This window comes from Pogona vitticeps, chromosome 6 (genome assembly GCF_051106095.1).
Source record: "Pogona vitticeps strain Pit_001003342236 chromosome 6, PviZW2.1, whole genome shotgun sequence".
NCBI lineage: Eukaryota > Metazoa > Chordata > Lepidosauria > Squamata > Agamidae > Pogona > Pogona vitticeps.
The window spans coordinates 26,769,962-26,785,208 of record NC_135788.1 but is presented as its reverse complement, the minus strand read 5'-3'; the positions used below and the strand labels follow the sequence as shown (position 1 = coordinate 26,785,208).

General features: G+C 46.6%; 1 protein-coding gene and 1 long non-coding RNA gene across 2 annotated transcripts in view; one reads left to right on the top strand and one right to left on the bottom strand.

Moving 5' to 3' along the window:
• Positions 1-2,829: 2,829 nt before the first annotated feature.
• DLX6 (distal-less homeobox 6) lies at positions 2,830-10,396 on the bottom strand. The gene is made up of 3 exons (XM_073003221.2): positions 8,822-10,396; positions 6,452-6,645; positions 2,830-4,046 (listed from the first exon to the last, which is right to left on the bottom strand). Exons 1-3 carry the CDS (start codon positions 9,402-9,404, stop codon positions 3,795-3,797), a joined length of 1,029 nt encoding a protein of 342 aa, XP_072859322.1. The 5' UTR covers positions 9,405-10,396; the 3' UTR covers positions 2,830-3,794.
• A 192-nt stretch (positions 10,397-10,588) lies between these two features.
• LOC140708130 (uncharacterized) overlaps positions 10,589-15,247 on the top strand; it is a 41,909-nt gene continuing 37,250 nt past the window's right edge. The window contains exon 1 of the long non-coding RNA XR_012088285.2: positions 10,589-11,815. This is a non-coding gene — a long non-coding RNA (uncharacterized LOC140708130). The remainder of the gene's footprint in view (positions 11,816-15,247) is intronic.

Here is a 15,247-nt window from a genome sequence, read left to right as displayed (position 1 = left end):
TTTTGTGCTGGTTGATACCAAAGCGCGAAAGTCTGATGAACTTTGGGACTGGTTCGAGGGAAGTCTTTTCTATTTATCCAAAATAATTATATATATATATGGATGAAGAGGTAGGACAAAAACCTGGAGCTTCAGAAGTCCCATATTCTAGCCATGTAGCAGAAGGGACTCACTCCTGTCTGTAGAGGACGCTGTTCCCTGGTGGAGCGCCCCCTCCTCTCAAAACGTTTTAGTTTCAAACTTTCATTCTGAGTCCCCGCAAAAGTCCATCTTGTTCAGGAGCCCATGTTTTATTAATTCCTGTTTATCCAATTTACCCCCTTTAAATGGACATATTCCCGCAACTAGCTTATATTTAAAAAACTGGGAAGAGGTGAAGAGAGAAAGAGGTATTTCTCCTTTCTATCCATTTCCACTCCCAACCCCTCTTTTGAGGAACTGGATCTTTACGGCAAGTTGCAGCGGATAAAACCACCGAGCTTCAGTGTAATTTAGACGAGCAGATCAGGAACAGATTAATATACCATTAAAGTGGGAGATACGCGGTTCCTTAGTGTGTGTAGAGAGGGAAGGGTATGAATGGAACTCACAGTCGCCTCGAATTGGATCACCCAGCCCGCTTCAGATTCCTAGTTAAACCAAAAATAAGTATTATTAGATAAACTGAAGTGCGCCGGCCGATTCCATTCAAAAGCGCGGGAGCTGTGCCATATTATTTCAGGAGACCGAGATCTGCTTTCTTTTTATGCCGCCCTAATATATGCAAATTTATTTTACCAGTGACTGAGGCCTAACCATTCATCCTAGTGGTACTACTTGCTTCTAGAAAGCATGCTGCGAATTGGGACCCTGGTCTCACAGGCTACTGGAGTGGGGCTTCGCTTGCTGCATCTCTATCCCCCTGGACCCCCTTCGGTGGGATTCTACTGGTTTTAGGATTATCCATCATCATCATCATCAAGAAACCTTTAGGGAAAGGATAGCCTGGCTGGTTGAGGAAGGGGAATGGCTACCCTGGATATGATAGCTTTCTCTCTCTAACACGATCTGAATAATTCAGTGAACCCCACAACCAGCTGTACCTCAGAAGCCTCTTCCATTCTTCCTAGCATTATAATTTTGGTTAATTTTCAATTTTAGGTCCTACGTCTCTGCAATTTGTGTATGAATAACAGAATAATTTCCCTCTTTTGTTTCGCCTTTCCTGTTCCTGAATCTAAATAAAGATGGCTTTTTAGTATTAAAAGTGGAAGAAAATTACAGGTAATTATCTTTGACGGTAAAAACGCTGTAATCAGCGGGCTACATGAAAAATTACTCTAATTATGGCTGCATTTAAGAGAATGGGGGAAAAAACCTTCTTATGGATAAAAACCTTAAATTGTCCCCAATGTCTGCTTCAAATTGGATGGCGCTGCAGCTGGGGTCTTTGTTCGCAATTGATCCTGGGGAGAGCAGAACCCAAAGTTTCACAGTAGGAATGGGGAGGGGGTGCAAAAAAAAAAGAGAAAAGAAAACATTTTTTCCTCCTAATGTAACAATACGAATGGTAGAAAATGACAAGACTTGATCGGTTTTAAGCCATTCTGAAGACTGACTGAGCGTGGAAGTTGCTCAACAAAAACCCGGCGCTGGTATATTGGTAAGTAGTCTTGGCTTTTGTGTCTAATTATAGTGACTGTCCTTTTGCACGACTGTATGTAGCTGTCATTATATGCAGCACTCCGAGGATCTCCATTGACTTCTGATAAATGGCTCAGTGGTTTCAAGGTTCATAATTTGAAGGATGCCCAGGGCTCTAGCCATTAATTCTCACAGTATGGGGCATCTTGCTTGTGTGACGAAAGGGGCTTTTTCATGTTTTATGATTTCTTGCCTTTTGCACAACCTACGAAGGATATCATTCGCTTTGGACACTGGCATTGTGAACCAGGGAAAGCGCTCTCGGAGCTCTGGGGGGAACAAGTAGGCAGCTTCAATGGTCTGCCTGGAGAAGCGGACTACAATAACAACACCTAGGCAGCCCCACATAACAAAGGTGGGCAAGCTCTCGGCTTCGTTTGAATCTGCTCCAAAACAGAACTACCAACAGCCCGGCTGAGGGCCGACTGTCCTGACAATCAGGTTGAAACAGGATAAGGAAAGTGTGTGTGTTTCACTAGATTTCCCAAAATCAAAACATTTACTTGGCAACACAGCAGAAGGCAGGCAGTATCCAACCCTGTTAATGCCCAAGGAGGTGCTGGAAAGAGCTTTTTTTATTTTTAAAGCACGGTTGACTTCAGAGGAAGCTTGTTGGTTTAAATCCACCAGATGGTGGATCAAGATGAATTTCCTTTCGGAAAATTTTTTAAACACTTGAATGAGTAAATAATAGGTAGACAGTCACAAAACAGACAAGATTTCTGGACTAGCTTGGGTGCACTTGTGTGTGTATGAGCTACACAACATGCCTCTGCCACTAACCACCCACCACCTACTACAAGAATACATGTCGATAAACATAGGAATATCTCTTGTGCATTCTTTTCCATCGTATGATATTTGCATCTTTCTCTCCTAAGCTTTCTATTCAGATCTCAGCTAAATAGCATATTCAGGGCATGTTCACTCCAGAGCAGTCCTCTTGAAGTCACTCAGGACACTCCCTTACATGGATTTCCAGGCTGCAGGCTTGCCAGGGAGCAGAACATCACTGAGAGAGTAAAGACCGGGCTGATATACTACATGTTTTAGGACTGGGGTATTTAACTCCAGCGCCCTGCACTTCAAAAGAATTGGGAGGGGGAGAGCAGTTACTGTATCTTTCCAAAATATAGAGAAAGACTCTTCTGGACATTTTCTTGTTTTTTACTCTATATATGAAAGGAGACAAAACATACAAAGTATATATACAACTAAAATTGAACAATATGTACAGCAAGTTTGGTGGATGGCTGGGAAACTGAGAGAGTGCCGCAGACCATTGGGTTGATGGGGTAGGAGGATGGCATTTCAGCCGTAGGATGAAGGGGAGGTTTGCCTTGTTCTGTTAGGCAAGTTATTTTTCTCTGTTCTCTTTCTCTTTGGGCATAAGCCACATAGGAAACTCTATTTTAGAAGCCCCACAGAAATGAATAAAGGCTGCAGAAGTGCTACAGCTTTACTTCCCTTTCAACTGTGCAACATCTGGTCAGTTTCAGGTTATTTCAGGTGCCTTATAGACTTCAAAGAGATTGTCAGTTCCACTCCCAGGAAACACAAGGACTCTTTGCTTGGTGGAAGTGTTCTAAGGTCAGTTTCTTCCTCCCCTCCCATGCCCCCATCTTTCCAAATATTATTTTCTCCCTCCTTTTTTTTTTAAAAAAGCAAACCTTCCCACCCCTTTCCAATCTCTACTGTGTTAATCTGATTTTAGTGAATGAAAATAGGACAGCTTCCTTAGCTGCTTCTTCATTGAACCAGTTCTTTTTTAAAAGCTGCCGCGTGGACTGGTGGGAAAAGCTTGTACCTTTTTTTTGTTCCTTGCTTGCTTGCTTGCTTGAACTTATACTCTCCAAGGGAGGACTGGTGCCTCCATGTCCCAAGGGAAATATCCTAAAGAGGAGCATCTGACGTGGGCCACAACGCAAATAGTCTCTTTCTGTTCAAGATCAATCGCTGAGGTTAAAGGGAAGGGAAAGGGAAAGCTGCCCCAGTCTGTCTTCCTTTACCACACAACTCCAAATTCACCCAGAACCCCTGCAAGCTGGCCCCTTTGGCAGGGCTGTGCTGGAGACAGCGGCTTCTCCGTGAAGTTGTTTCTCTTGGACCATTCACATCATTTGTGGTCTCTGCATTGTGTCTTGATGTGGAGAAGAGTACCAGTGAGAATAGCCAGGCATGTAGCTATTGGGAGGCATGTTGACTCCTTTGGCAGAGGCTGAAACGTCCCAGACAGGAGGCAACCCTGGAGACCTCGGGGACAGAGTGGCAGAGCCCGGCAAGGGGTCACTCTCGTGTGGATTACTGCCTTGCTTGAGCAACTTCTTGAACTTGGAGCGCTTGTTCTGGAACCAGATCTTCACCTGCAACCAAAAAGCAGAAGACACCTTTTGAGACATGTGGACCAAACCAGATAAATGGGGAAAGGCAGGGCCAGAGAATCCCAGTACTCTCTCTTTCTTGCTTCCTTTCTTTTTCTCTTCTCTATGGAGCATTTGGCCCTGCCTGCCACTGTGTCACAGACTTCAATATAACCCTTCACTCTTCCAATGCCATTTGTTTAAAGCACATGAAGTTGGGATCTGCTCTTAGGTAACTTGTGTGTTTGCATTGTTCAAAGGCCATTTCCTCACCTGGGAGAGTTACAAAGCAATCCTTCTCTTTGCCCATTTATTTTGCGCACCTCCCTTTATAGGGACCTGTATAGGAACATAACCTACATATGTGGACAGTTCCGATAGGTAACAGCCTATAATATATTGCATAACTATAAAAATGCAACCACCATTTTATAATTATTTGTGGGGGGGGGGAATGCAATGCATTATTTACAGTGAAAAACTTTATCCTCAGGTCAAGCTAGGAAAAAATCCTGCCTGAACCCTGAAGGGCTTCTGGTAGCCAGAGGTGGACCCACATGTTTTGATTCAAAACATAAAATGGTGGCTCCATTCTGAAAGAACAATACTACAGATCATAGGCTGGATTTCTGAGTTCACAGGTCCTTTGGCTCAGGAGGGTGGTCAGTCCTGGGCCTTTCAGAGGCTCTTGGCATACAGGTCCCATCAGCTCTAGGCAAAGGTGTCGGGTGATGGGAATTGCAGCTCAACAGCTTCGCAAAAGTCATAGGTTGCCTTTATCTGCTTCCATTCATTGGATTTTTCCTGCAGCAGAGATGAAATATTCTACCCTCCAAAGGGGAGCACAGCTGCTTCTAAGCTCAGAAACTTAGTTTGACAATAATAGTTATGGCCCTAAAATCTGCATGGGATACAGGCATGATACTATAACACACCTAGTACAAAGTTCCACCAAAGTCTGTGGGATTTCTTTCAAAATGCATCTTCTTGAACAGGAGTGCACTTCCACTCTGGGAGCAGAGGTTACAATCAAGCTTTAAAGCTGTCTGGCAGCTGGCTGAAATGGGTCTAAATTGGCTTAAATCCACACGTCAGTTTTGTTGCATTTCTGTTAGGCCTATAAAGAAGTAATACATGAGTGAAAAAGGAATCCGTTTCAGCAGGCCATTCCACAGTATCTGGGGAAAGGCCTGGAGACTTTAAATGCTTAGGAGGAGGCTGGAGGTCTATAATTTACAGCCAGGGTCATCCCAGAGTCTTTACGTGGTGCAAAACCATTGAAACTGGGCCTTAGAGGCCCTTGAAATGGAAGAACCCTTTGAAAGGAAACAAAGAAAACCATTGCAGCCATGTAGAGGAACTGGATGTCATTCAAGCCGGATGTCATTTTTGCAAAACATCCTAGGTGCAAAGCTGGCAGAGCCCGCTTTCTTTCTTCTGTAGGTTTAGTTTTCTAAAGATCTAGATTCTCTTTACACATAAAGGTATGATTTCCCCCCAGATATATCTCCATGCCTTTTCTTACTTCAAAGACATCCTTATCAACATCAGTCACCAAACATCCCAATTGATTTATGCAGTAGTCTCGTTTCTGCTTACACTCTTGGCAGCAACTACTACATACAGGCATACTCTATCTCTAACCCTCTCTTCCGCCCAAAAGATTATAAGTGGCACCATAACATTTCAAACTCCCTCCCCACCATCTGTGAATCCAATTAATCGCTTTATCTCTTGCTCCTAGTCAATAGTATTTCGGGTGTCATTCAAGCTTAAATTTGTTGGGAAACCAAGAACACAACAACCACATTTAACTGTGGCTTAACTTCCTCTAATTTTCTACATGCTTCCCTTTGATCGTCAACTCTATCATCACCTTTTGTACATTTCGCCTAAGGGCACCCCCTGAATTCTAGTTACTCATCCAGGATAATTTACTATTGAATATTACTGAGGGAGGCATGCATTCTTTGGGCTCTGCGGCTGTATACCATATAAAATATAGCTTCAGTGTATCAGATCAGAATTGAGAGATTATTCTTCCCCGTCTCCTACCCACCACCACCACTTTAAAACAGCTTTAAAATTCTTTTCAGAACCTCCTATCTCAGTGGTTATTTTGTCCTTTGCATTTTGGCAATATCAGCATGAACAAACATCCAAATTCTTGTTCGGTGGGCACAAAGCTCTCTAACCTTCATGCATGTTGAAGTTCAAATGTCATATACATGTCATATATATATTACATTTGAACATCTTCCTCACACAAACGCATCCATGGGCCCTATAGATATGATGAGATCCAGTTGTGTTCTTTACTGCTGGTAACAGTGGCCATAATTTGTTTCAGTTTGAGTTGGGCCTGTCCTGGCATTGTCCCATCCAGGATCTCAGGAACTTGGAATTACCTGCGTCTGGGTAAGTCCTAGTGATGCGGCCAGTTCTGCTCTTTCAGGAAGTGCCAGGTACTGGGTCTGCTGGAAGCGGTGGTTTAAAGCCTGCAACTGGAGACTCGAGTAAATGGTTCGAGGCTTCCGAATCTTCTTCCCCTTCCCGTTAAACCGTATCTCCCCGTTTTCGATAACTGTGGTTTTTTGCTGATCTGCAGTCAAGGAGGAAAACGGGTTAGCAAGGAGGTGTCCAATATACCACCTTCCTTTTCAAAGCCACCCCCCTCCCGGGTCTTTTCCAGATTGGGCTGTGTCTGCGCACACGTGAATTAATAGCATCCAGCGATAAAACCAGCTGTAAGCACGACTACAATAGTAAAAGACATGGGGGGCGCGCGTGTAAAAATACAAAGGACAGGGCGCCAACAAAATCATCTCAACAGTTTTCTATAGTGGAGCATTCATTTTTTTATCTACAAAATGGTCACACGTGGTTTCCTGACAAGTTTGGTAGGGAGGCATGTTAGCAATTCATGTCGCCCTGTGAAATGTATTTAAGCAGTACCTTGCTGAAACAAAAAGTACTCCTGCTCATGGGAACAATCCCAACCTGTGTCCAGTCCTGATCGTTAATTTTATGGTCGAATCTGTAAGACACCCTGTAAACTAGCCGTTTCTACATGTATCTCCCTACCTGTTCATCTAATCTATGCCTGTACTTCCTCTGTTTACCAAAGACACCTGTACTCTATCAAAATGTATGCTTTATTGTTTCCATATACAGTTATGATGCACACACACATAGGCATACACAGAGAATAGTTTTTTTCTCCTGTGTTTTCCTTTTCCTGTTCGTGAAAGGACTTTCATTTTAAGTTTCATGAAACACAGGGAAAATTTTACCTAAATAGATAGTAAAAGACATGCCGCACAGAGATACACACAACCAAACGAGGTAACAGTTTATGAAATACGGACATACAGGGAGTAAGTTCTGCAGGGTTGGTGGCTGCCATTTATTTACTGAGGAATTTATTATGGAATAGCCCAGTAAATGGATGGATAACCACTGGATGTATGGATTGAACTGACAGTGTATTTCCTATACGTGGTGGCTGAACTAATGCGTGATCAATTGTGCAAGAAGCGCATCTTACAGGCAATAGAGCACGATTACAGTAATCACTAGCGTCTGACCTTTTCCCCTCTGGCGCTAATCCTGTTTTTAAGCTCTCTGTCTTTCTAATCATCTCGTGCAAAAGCAAAAAGAGAGCGAGGCTCAGGGCCTTTCTCCCTTTGGGTGCTGAGGAATTCTCTCACAAGTAGCCTGGCATTCTTGCCCCAACTGCTGCGTGGTGGCCCGCCGTTGTAGGAGAAAGGAAACGGCCCGCTTGCATGTTCTAGGAGCACTTCTGCTTGGGCAGGCCACCGCGGGGAGGGCATCCACAGGCTAAGAAAACAAACATGCTAGAATAAAAACACTCCCGGTTCCTCCGGACGGCTGAACTGCAGGAGGCCCACAGGGGCTTCGCTAACCTGTCCTTAGAAACCCAGGTTTGCATATCCACGGCGCCCAAGCGAATGAGCGGGGCTTGTAGCCCCCGAACCAAAAAGGCGCTTCCGCATTCCCGCACACTTCGGCGGCTGTCCCTGTAAAGGCATGTGCGTGGGTCCCGGAGTGCAAGTCCAGGACATGCTCCCGTCACAAAGGCAGGGAGAACGAGAAAGTCCTAGGCACGGTCATTTAAGAGCAAACCCCTCCAACCGAGTGGGATTTAATTCTGGAACAGACAAGGGCCTGGATCGGGCGGAACAGATGACACTTCGAAAAGAAGCGACCGAAAGCCAAGGCTGGATGCTGATCTCCATCTCCCTTCATCCCGCGATTTTCTTGGAAGCAAAAGTCCAGACGCTTAGTTGGGAAGTGCCTTCCAATGAAATGTGTAAAGGACGGGAAGGAAGGAAGGAAGGAAGGAAGGAAGGAAGGAAGGAAGGAAGGAAGGAAGGAAGGAAGGCGATGCAGAGAGAATAAAACAGAAAGAAGTGAAGGAAACCAAAGGAAAGAAAGAGAGAAACCGGAAAAAGAAGAAAGGCCGAAGGGAAACTGAGAGAGAAGGGAAGGGAACTAAAAAAGAGGGAAGGGACAGAAGGAATGGAAAGAAAGAGAGGGAAGACGGAGAGAAACCACGAAAGAGAGAAGGTGGGAACAGAGAAAGCAGAAAAAGAAGGATGGAAAGAAGCGATCGAAAGAAGGGGGAAGCGGCAGAAAAAGGAGACAAAGAAAGGACGGACGGGAAAGGGCGAGCGGGGCGGGTGGGGGCTGGGCTGGGGTGGGGGGGCGCGGGGGGCCTTGGCGTGGGGACCTGCGCGCGTGTCCGTGTCACCCACCTGCGTCGTCCGGCCGCGTCTGGCTGCCCGCGCCGCCGCCGCCGCCACCGCCGCTGCCGCCGCCGCCGTGGTAGGACTGGAGGTACGGGCTGTGCTGAGAGTGGCTCACGTAGGGGTAGGCGGCGGCGGCGGCGGCCGCAGCGGCGAGCGAGCGGTGGCTGTAGGAGTTGGCGCCGGCCGGGCCGGCCGGGTAGGGCGCGGCGTGGTGGTGGTGATGGTGGTGGTGGTGGTGCGGGTGCTGGTGGTGCGGGTGCGAGTGCGAGGCGGGCGCAGCCGAGTGGAGGCAGTGGAGCGGGTAGTGGGCGCCCGCCATGGCTGCCGCCGGCGAACTCTGTGGCGGCTGCTGTTGCTGTTGCTGCTGCTGCTGCTGCTGTTGCTGCTGCTGCTGCTGCTGCGCCGCGTGTGAGGAGCCGCCGGGCGCCTGTGCCACTGGAGGCGGCGGCGGTGGCGGCGGCGGCGGCGGCTGAGGCGGCTGCTGAGGCGCCGGCGGCGGCGGCGGCGGCTGCTGCCCGAACTCCATGAAGGCGGATTTGGACGAGTCCTGCGCTTCCAGCCCGTCAGCCATCGTAGTCATGGTCATCATCCAAGTTGGGCAGCCAGCGACGAGCGCCTCTGCCCGGCTCGTCGCCCCCCTCGCGCTCCCGCCACCTTCGAGGGAGCCTATTAGCCTGAGCCGGGCGGGAATTAGCGACGGGGCTCGCGCGCAATTTTGTTTTGCTTTGTTTTTTTTTTAATCTCTCTCTCTCTCTCTCAATCCCTTTTTTTTCCTCCCCTTTCGCGAGTCGAGGTGTGTGTGTGTGTGTGTGTGTGTGTAAGTGTGAATGTGTGTGGGGTAGGTGGGGGGTGGGGAAGCGAGGTGGGAGAAAGGAGAGAAAGAGAGCGCGAGAGCGCGAGGGGGAGAGGGGCCTTGTTAACTGAGGGAGGGGGGAGGAGTGTGTGAGGAGCTGGGGAGGGCGAGAAGAGAGGAGCGGGAAAGGAACTGAGGGGAAGAGAGCGAAGGACGGGAGGGGGGGGGGGCGCGCCAGGAAGAGAGAAAAGAGCAGCCGACTTAGTCCTTCCTGGGGCTTTTCCCCTGTCTCCTTCTCTTCCTCTCCATGCACGGCTTGGGGGCTTCTCGCGCGCGCTTTCCCTCTCGCTCTCTCATTTCCACTCCTCCCTCCCTCGCTTTTTCCTTGGTCGGGGTTTGTTATTTGGCTTTTGGTTAGGTTGGGTGTTGTGCGCGCGCGCGCGCGTGCGTGTTTTGAAGCTGGTGGAGTTGAAGGCACAGATTTTTTCCTCTTTTTTTTTTTCCTTTTAAGGTGGATTCTCTTAAAGTTGAGCTGCTTTTAGACTGGAGGAGGGAGGGGACGCACCACGCCCGCGCGCACACACACACACACATAGACACACAGACATACATACACCCACACACACAACAAAAACGCCACAAGTGGAATGGTTTGTCTCCAAAGGGCAGCGGCTTCCTATTGGCCACTCAACCCCTGACGTCACCAAGCCCGGGCACTTCTACTGGCGTCTGCGCGAGCCCACCTTCTGCACAACTTCAAAGCTTGGAGCGAGCAAGAAGCCAGCCTACCAGCTAGCCAACCAGAGTGGCGGGCGCTGTCCCTCTGTGTGTGTGTGTGTGCGTGCGTGTGTATGTGTCCGCGCGCGCGCGCGCGTATTGCGCCGCTCTGCGCTGCATCGCAACAAGGCTGCGCTCTGAAGTAACAGTCTCACTTACAAATCCAGGCACCCTTTCAATTACGCATGTTACGAATGGTAGAGACACACGAATGCTGGCAGAGAGACACTTGTACGTGTGTGTATATATGCAAGTACCTATGCGCGCGCACAGATACACACAGAGACTGTATATGTGGTCCCCTAACAACTTTCAATCGCAAGCTTGATAACTACTTGCCTCATATACGGGCGGCATGTGTGTGTTCCTGAATCCCCAACTCAGTTCAAACGTTCTGTTCAGAGTCTCAAGGCAGGAAAGCGCTAGCCCTCTAAGGATTTCTATGGATCCTGACCCATAAAGATTTCTGATATTAATTTCTAAACAAAATCAACAGTCATCCTTAGTGAGAGATCATTCCAGTCCCGTCGTGGTGTTCATAAGAATAAAGCAGTCAACACCATTACAATATCGTGGCATCCTTCTTGATCGATACAGTCGTGTCTGCTTTTAAGCACGCTGCTCCTAGGGCGAATCCTTACAGATCCGTCAGTAATACATCCTCCCCCACCTCCGAAAACAGAAGCGTCTGTAATGCTTTCAAATATATTCAAATGAGGCATGCGGTTAGTGGTTTGGCAAATCTTGATTGCAATATAAACTACCCGAGCAAAAGTGCCTTCGCCCTAAATTTGCCTTTCGATTACAATTCCAGTTGATTTTATTTTATTGTCAACATTGTTAATGATAAAAATAGAGTCGCTTCGCAGTTATTTTTACTTTCCGAAAGGAGGCAATTAGACTTCTAATCAGGAATACACAAAAAAGAAAAAAAAATCTCCCATGATTAACTGCACTACTTTGTTCAAATTGCAGCTATAAAATTCAGAACAATTTGCCTGTAATGATTATGGACTGGGTTTATTTTGGGAGGTGGAATAAAAGTGGATATAGCATAAATTATCCTCTAATTATACACCAGTGTCGCCTCAATTATCCTCTTATCAAAATGGTTGTCTAACTGCCGCATTTAGTTTCAATTCTCTCTCATTTTTTCTATAAAAAGACCTTCATACCTTGTTATTATTAATCCATTTATTATTTGCAAGGGGATTTATAGCTGAACATCCAGGTGGTATCGCCACATCTCTCGCAAAGATGGACCGGAGAAAGACATTAAATGGGAACCAACACCGCTGTGGATCTATTGCGTTCTCTTTTAGGAGAGGAAATCGGCCTATGGTGGTTTTTTCCGGGTTTTTTGTTTTTTAAATCTGGCGTCCACTCAGGGGCAAAAAAGGATCTTTGGAGAATTACGGAAGAAGAGTCAGGTAGGAAAAAAAATATCATGGATAAAAGCTAGAGATAGTTGGAGAGGCAGGAAACGCCTAGGCTTTGGGTATACCAGCATCCTTCCCGACTGAGATTTATGAGAACGTAGGGTAAGACTATGTAGGGAGGCTAAATTTGTTGCAGATTTGAGAGATGCTTTTTAAAAGGGCCTGACTATAAGAAAGGATCAACAAGAGGTTGTCTGCCCACCCCCTTCGCTTTTTTGCTCACTCTTTATTTTTACCCCCAGACTTTCCTTTTCACCCAGTCAGGACAAGGCTGAAGAGTTGACTTGTATTTTGCCAGAATTTTCCCCCCGTATTACTCTGCGTAAACAAGGGCTCGGTGAGGTTTTCTTTCGGTAGAACAACTTGTTTGCGGGGCAAAGACAGGTCTCTGTGAGCCTCTTTCTCGGGGCTTACGGTTAGGGTCCCTCTAATTTCTTCCCATTTTTCTTTCCCGGCGGTTAACTCCTTGAGTCGGTTCAGTAACTCTGTAAGGGTCTCGCCGTGTTCTCCTGCTTTTAACAAGAGTTCCACTCCAACACGCGGAAGGGTAACCCGAGCCGAGCATTTCCAAATCCGCAATGACTTTTTAAATGTTTTTCTAGTCCTATAGAAGAACCGGGTGGTGGCAGGGAGGATTCTCGAGTGGTTGAAGGAGAGGCTATATAATGTTATAGCCAGCGTTCTTTCCCCGGTTTGTTGAGATACTTTATTCCTAGGGTGTAGCGAGCGCACAGGTAGATTTGGCACGTTTATTGCTTTATGCCCTCCAGCTCCTTGTTAACAACCATCAGGAGAGCGGTTTTCTGCAGGTGCCAGCGGCTGCCGCGTCCTGCTTGATTTTCCGCAACAATGGAAGTACAGTGCCCGAAAGAGCGTCTGCAACGCGATTCTATTTGTTCGCGGGAGAGTTGCGGGTTTTTTTCCCCCTCCGCTTCTCGGATTGCCCTTCCTATGCACCTCTACCTGGGATTAAATTTTATTGAAATCATTGATATTTTGGAATAAACATCCCATAGGGCTGGAGCTGCATAAATCTTCCAGTAGAACGAAACAGTTCATTTCACTACTTTTTTTAAAAAAGCAGGAATAAATAGTGAAATTGGCAGACGATGCTTTTCAAGGAGTTAAAATAGGAAAAAATGCATGCATTTGGGGAGAAAAGGATACAAGAAACTGCTGGAGCCATGCAGTCCATGAGACCAAATCAGCTGGTTGTTAAAATGCCTCCTTCTCTTTTTCTATGTTTTCTCTTCGGAATGTGGAAATTAACTTTGTAACAGTCTATTGTCCGTTTCTAATAATGAACTGTTTGTGATTTATTATTATCTTGACAATTTATATTTCTGCCTGTCCTGCTCGGTAAAGTGATCTCTTTTATACTTCTGGCGCAGAAACATACCAGTCCAGATCTAAACAAGATTCTTCATCAAGCAGAATTCTGTACAACGCGAAAGCTTGCATATCGCCCCATTCCTCTTTCTGTATTCTGAGAGACCCTCAGAGTTACCATGAAAATCATGTAAGCCCTTATGTAATAACAAACCAGTAGTTTTCAGTGAGTATTATGTAAAAATCTATTATCACTTCATTTTCTCTACTTTAAAACGGCTCAGTCCTTCTTACAGCCAAAGGGGACTCCAATACAGTGAATGCAGAGTTTTTGATGTTAGACTTTACTTATGATGGCATATTTGTTTGGTCTCAGGCGGGTGGACAGACAGACTCCGTCTCTACCACCCTGTGCAGTTTTGTGCGAGAGCAGCTAGGCTTTCCATTCTAATCAAACTAATGTTATCTTGGCAATTTCCAATTTAATGTGTCAAACCCATCAAGATGAGGGGCTCTCGCTGGATGACTTTAATAACAGTTGGTTTCGAGGAGTCCCACTGAGGTGAGGTAAATATTTATTTTTGGGGGGGAGGGTGAGAGGGATCCGCAGACTTGTATGGGTGCGTCGCTTTCGGGGAGGCCAAGGCAGAAGCGAGGGGAGATGCACATAGCTGTGAGGTCCTGGAGCGCCTTCCTACCGTTGCCCTCACTTATGGATGGCTTCGGTGTGTCTTCATCCTATTCCTTCTTCTGAAAAGTACAATTTCCTTGGCTCAATGGGGCACAAAGGGTCTGGATCTTTTTCTCCTCCCCACAAACTCTGTTTCTTTCACTTGGCAGGGCATCTTGAGCTGCTCCATTTCGTCCCCCAGTTCCCTCCCCACTCCCACAGGGTGCCGGTTGCCCAGTGAAACGAGAGGAGAGAAGATCAGGATCAGCTTCTTCTCCTGATTTCCTTGGGGCCAGGGAAAGCAGTCTCTGGAGATATAATGGGGACGCGGTGTTCTGGGCGAGATGGCAGCAGGTGGTGCTGTGATCGCTCCCGGTGAGATGCAGGACCTCAAGGCGTTGGGGTGGCGACGAGGGTTGAGGGGGTGCGAAGCAAAAACCGTGGAGGCTTTTTACGCCGTTTCTCGCAGGCTATCTTTTCTACCTTCTCGGTCTATAGCAAAAACAGGTTTTCTAGCTTGAGGAAAAAACCCCATTTCCCCCTTCTTCCTTCCCTTTCCTATTTCTTGACAAAAATCCATTTTAAGCGAAATAAACAGTTTAAGGGAAATAAACATTTTTAAGGCAAATAAACTACCTAGTAGAGTGGGCGTGAAGAATAGTTTGAGACTCTTGCATTAAAAGACTGGCCCAGGCCTCTTCTTTCCTTCCCACGCCCATCCTGCAGGGCCGTTTAGTACGAAATACTTGATTTCATTTCAACTTTTTGGATCCACGTTTCCTGGAAATTTATTTTCCTTTCTTCCAGGTAAGGCTGTGGCTTTAAATACACTTGCAGCCCAGCCCAACTCCACCACTCTGCTGAGAAGTGCCTCTCACTGATTTGGGGGTTGGGGGAAGGCTTGCTCTCAAGCAAGTGTGCCTGGAGTCCAAGAACACTGCAGCTTTACTAAGGAAGTAACCCGGTGGTGGATTGTCCCAGGGAGATTTACTCCTGAATAGATATGCCTGAGGCTCATTGCTCTTTTGGGTTGAGGATATGGTGCCTAATCCAATCCCTTCTACCCTTGTGTGAGGTTGGACTGAGAATCTGTTAAATCAGGGCGCGTGGTTTAACAAGCTATAAAGAGAAAGTAAATAAATCAATAAACAAGCAAGCGAGTTTAAATAGACTGGAAAGCACTCCACCAGGTGGATGATGCCATTCAAGACAGGTAGTGCCAAAAAATAGGTGTCAGTCATTAAGGTGCCAAAACACCCTTATTTGGTTGTGAAACAACAGACTAATGAATAATCTAAACGTTTGAAACTATTTCCTTCCTTCCTTCCTTCCTTCCTTCCTTCCTTCCTTCCTTCCTTCCTTCCTTCCTTCCTTCCTTCCTTCCTTCCTTCCTTCCTTCCTTCCTTCCTTCCTTCCTTCCTTCC

What these genes read in the sequence shown, in the direction of transcription:
- DLX6 (XM_073003221.2), bottom strand. Translation starts at nt 9,404, where the DNA reads ATGATGACCATGACTACGATGGCTGACGGGCTGGAAGCGCAGGACTCG. An exon ending in GACGCGGCCGGACGACGCAG is followed by an intron (nt 6,646 to 8,821) that starts GTGGGTGACACG and finishes CCTTGACTGCAG; the next exon opens with ATCAGCAAAAAACCACAGTT. An exon ending in TAGGACTTACCCAGACGCAG is followed by an intron (nt 4,047 to 6,451) that starts GTAATTCCAAGT and finishes TTTTGGTTGCAG; the next exon opens with GTGAAGATCTGGTTCCAGAA.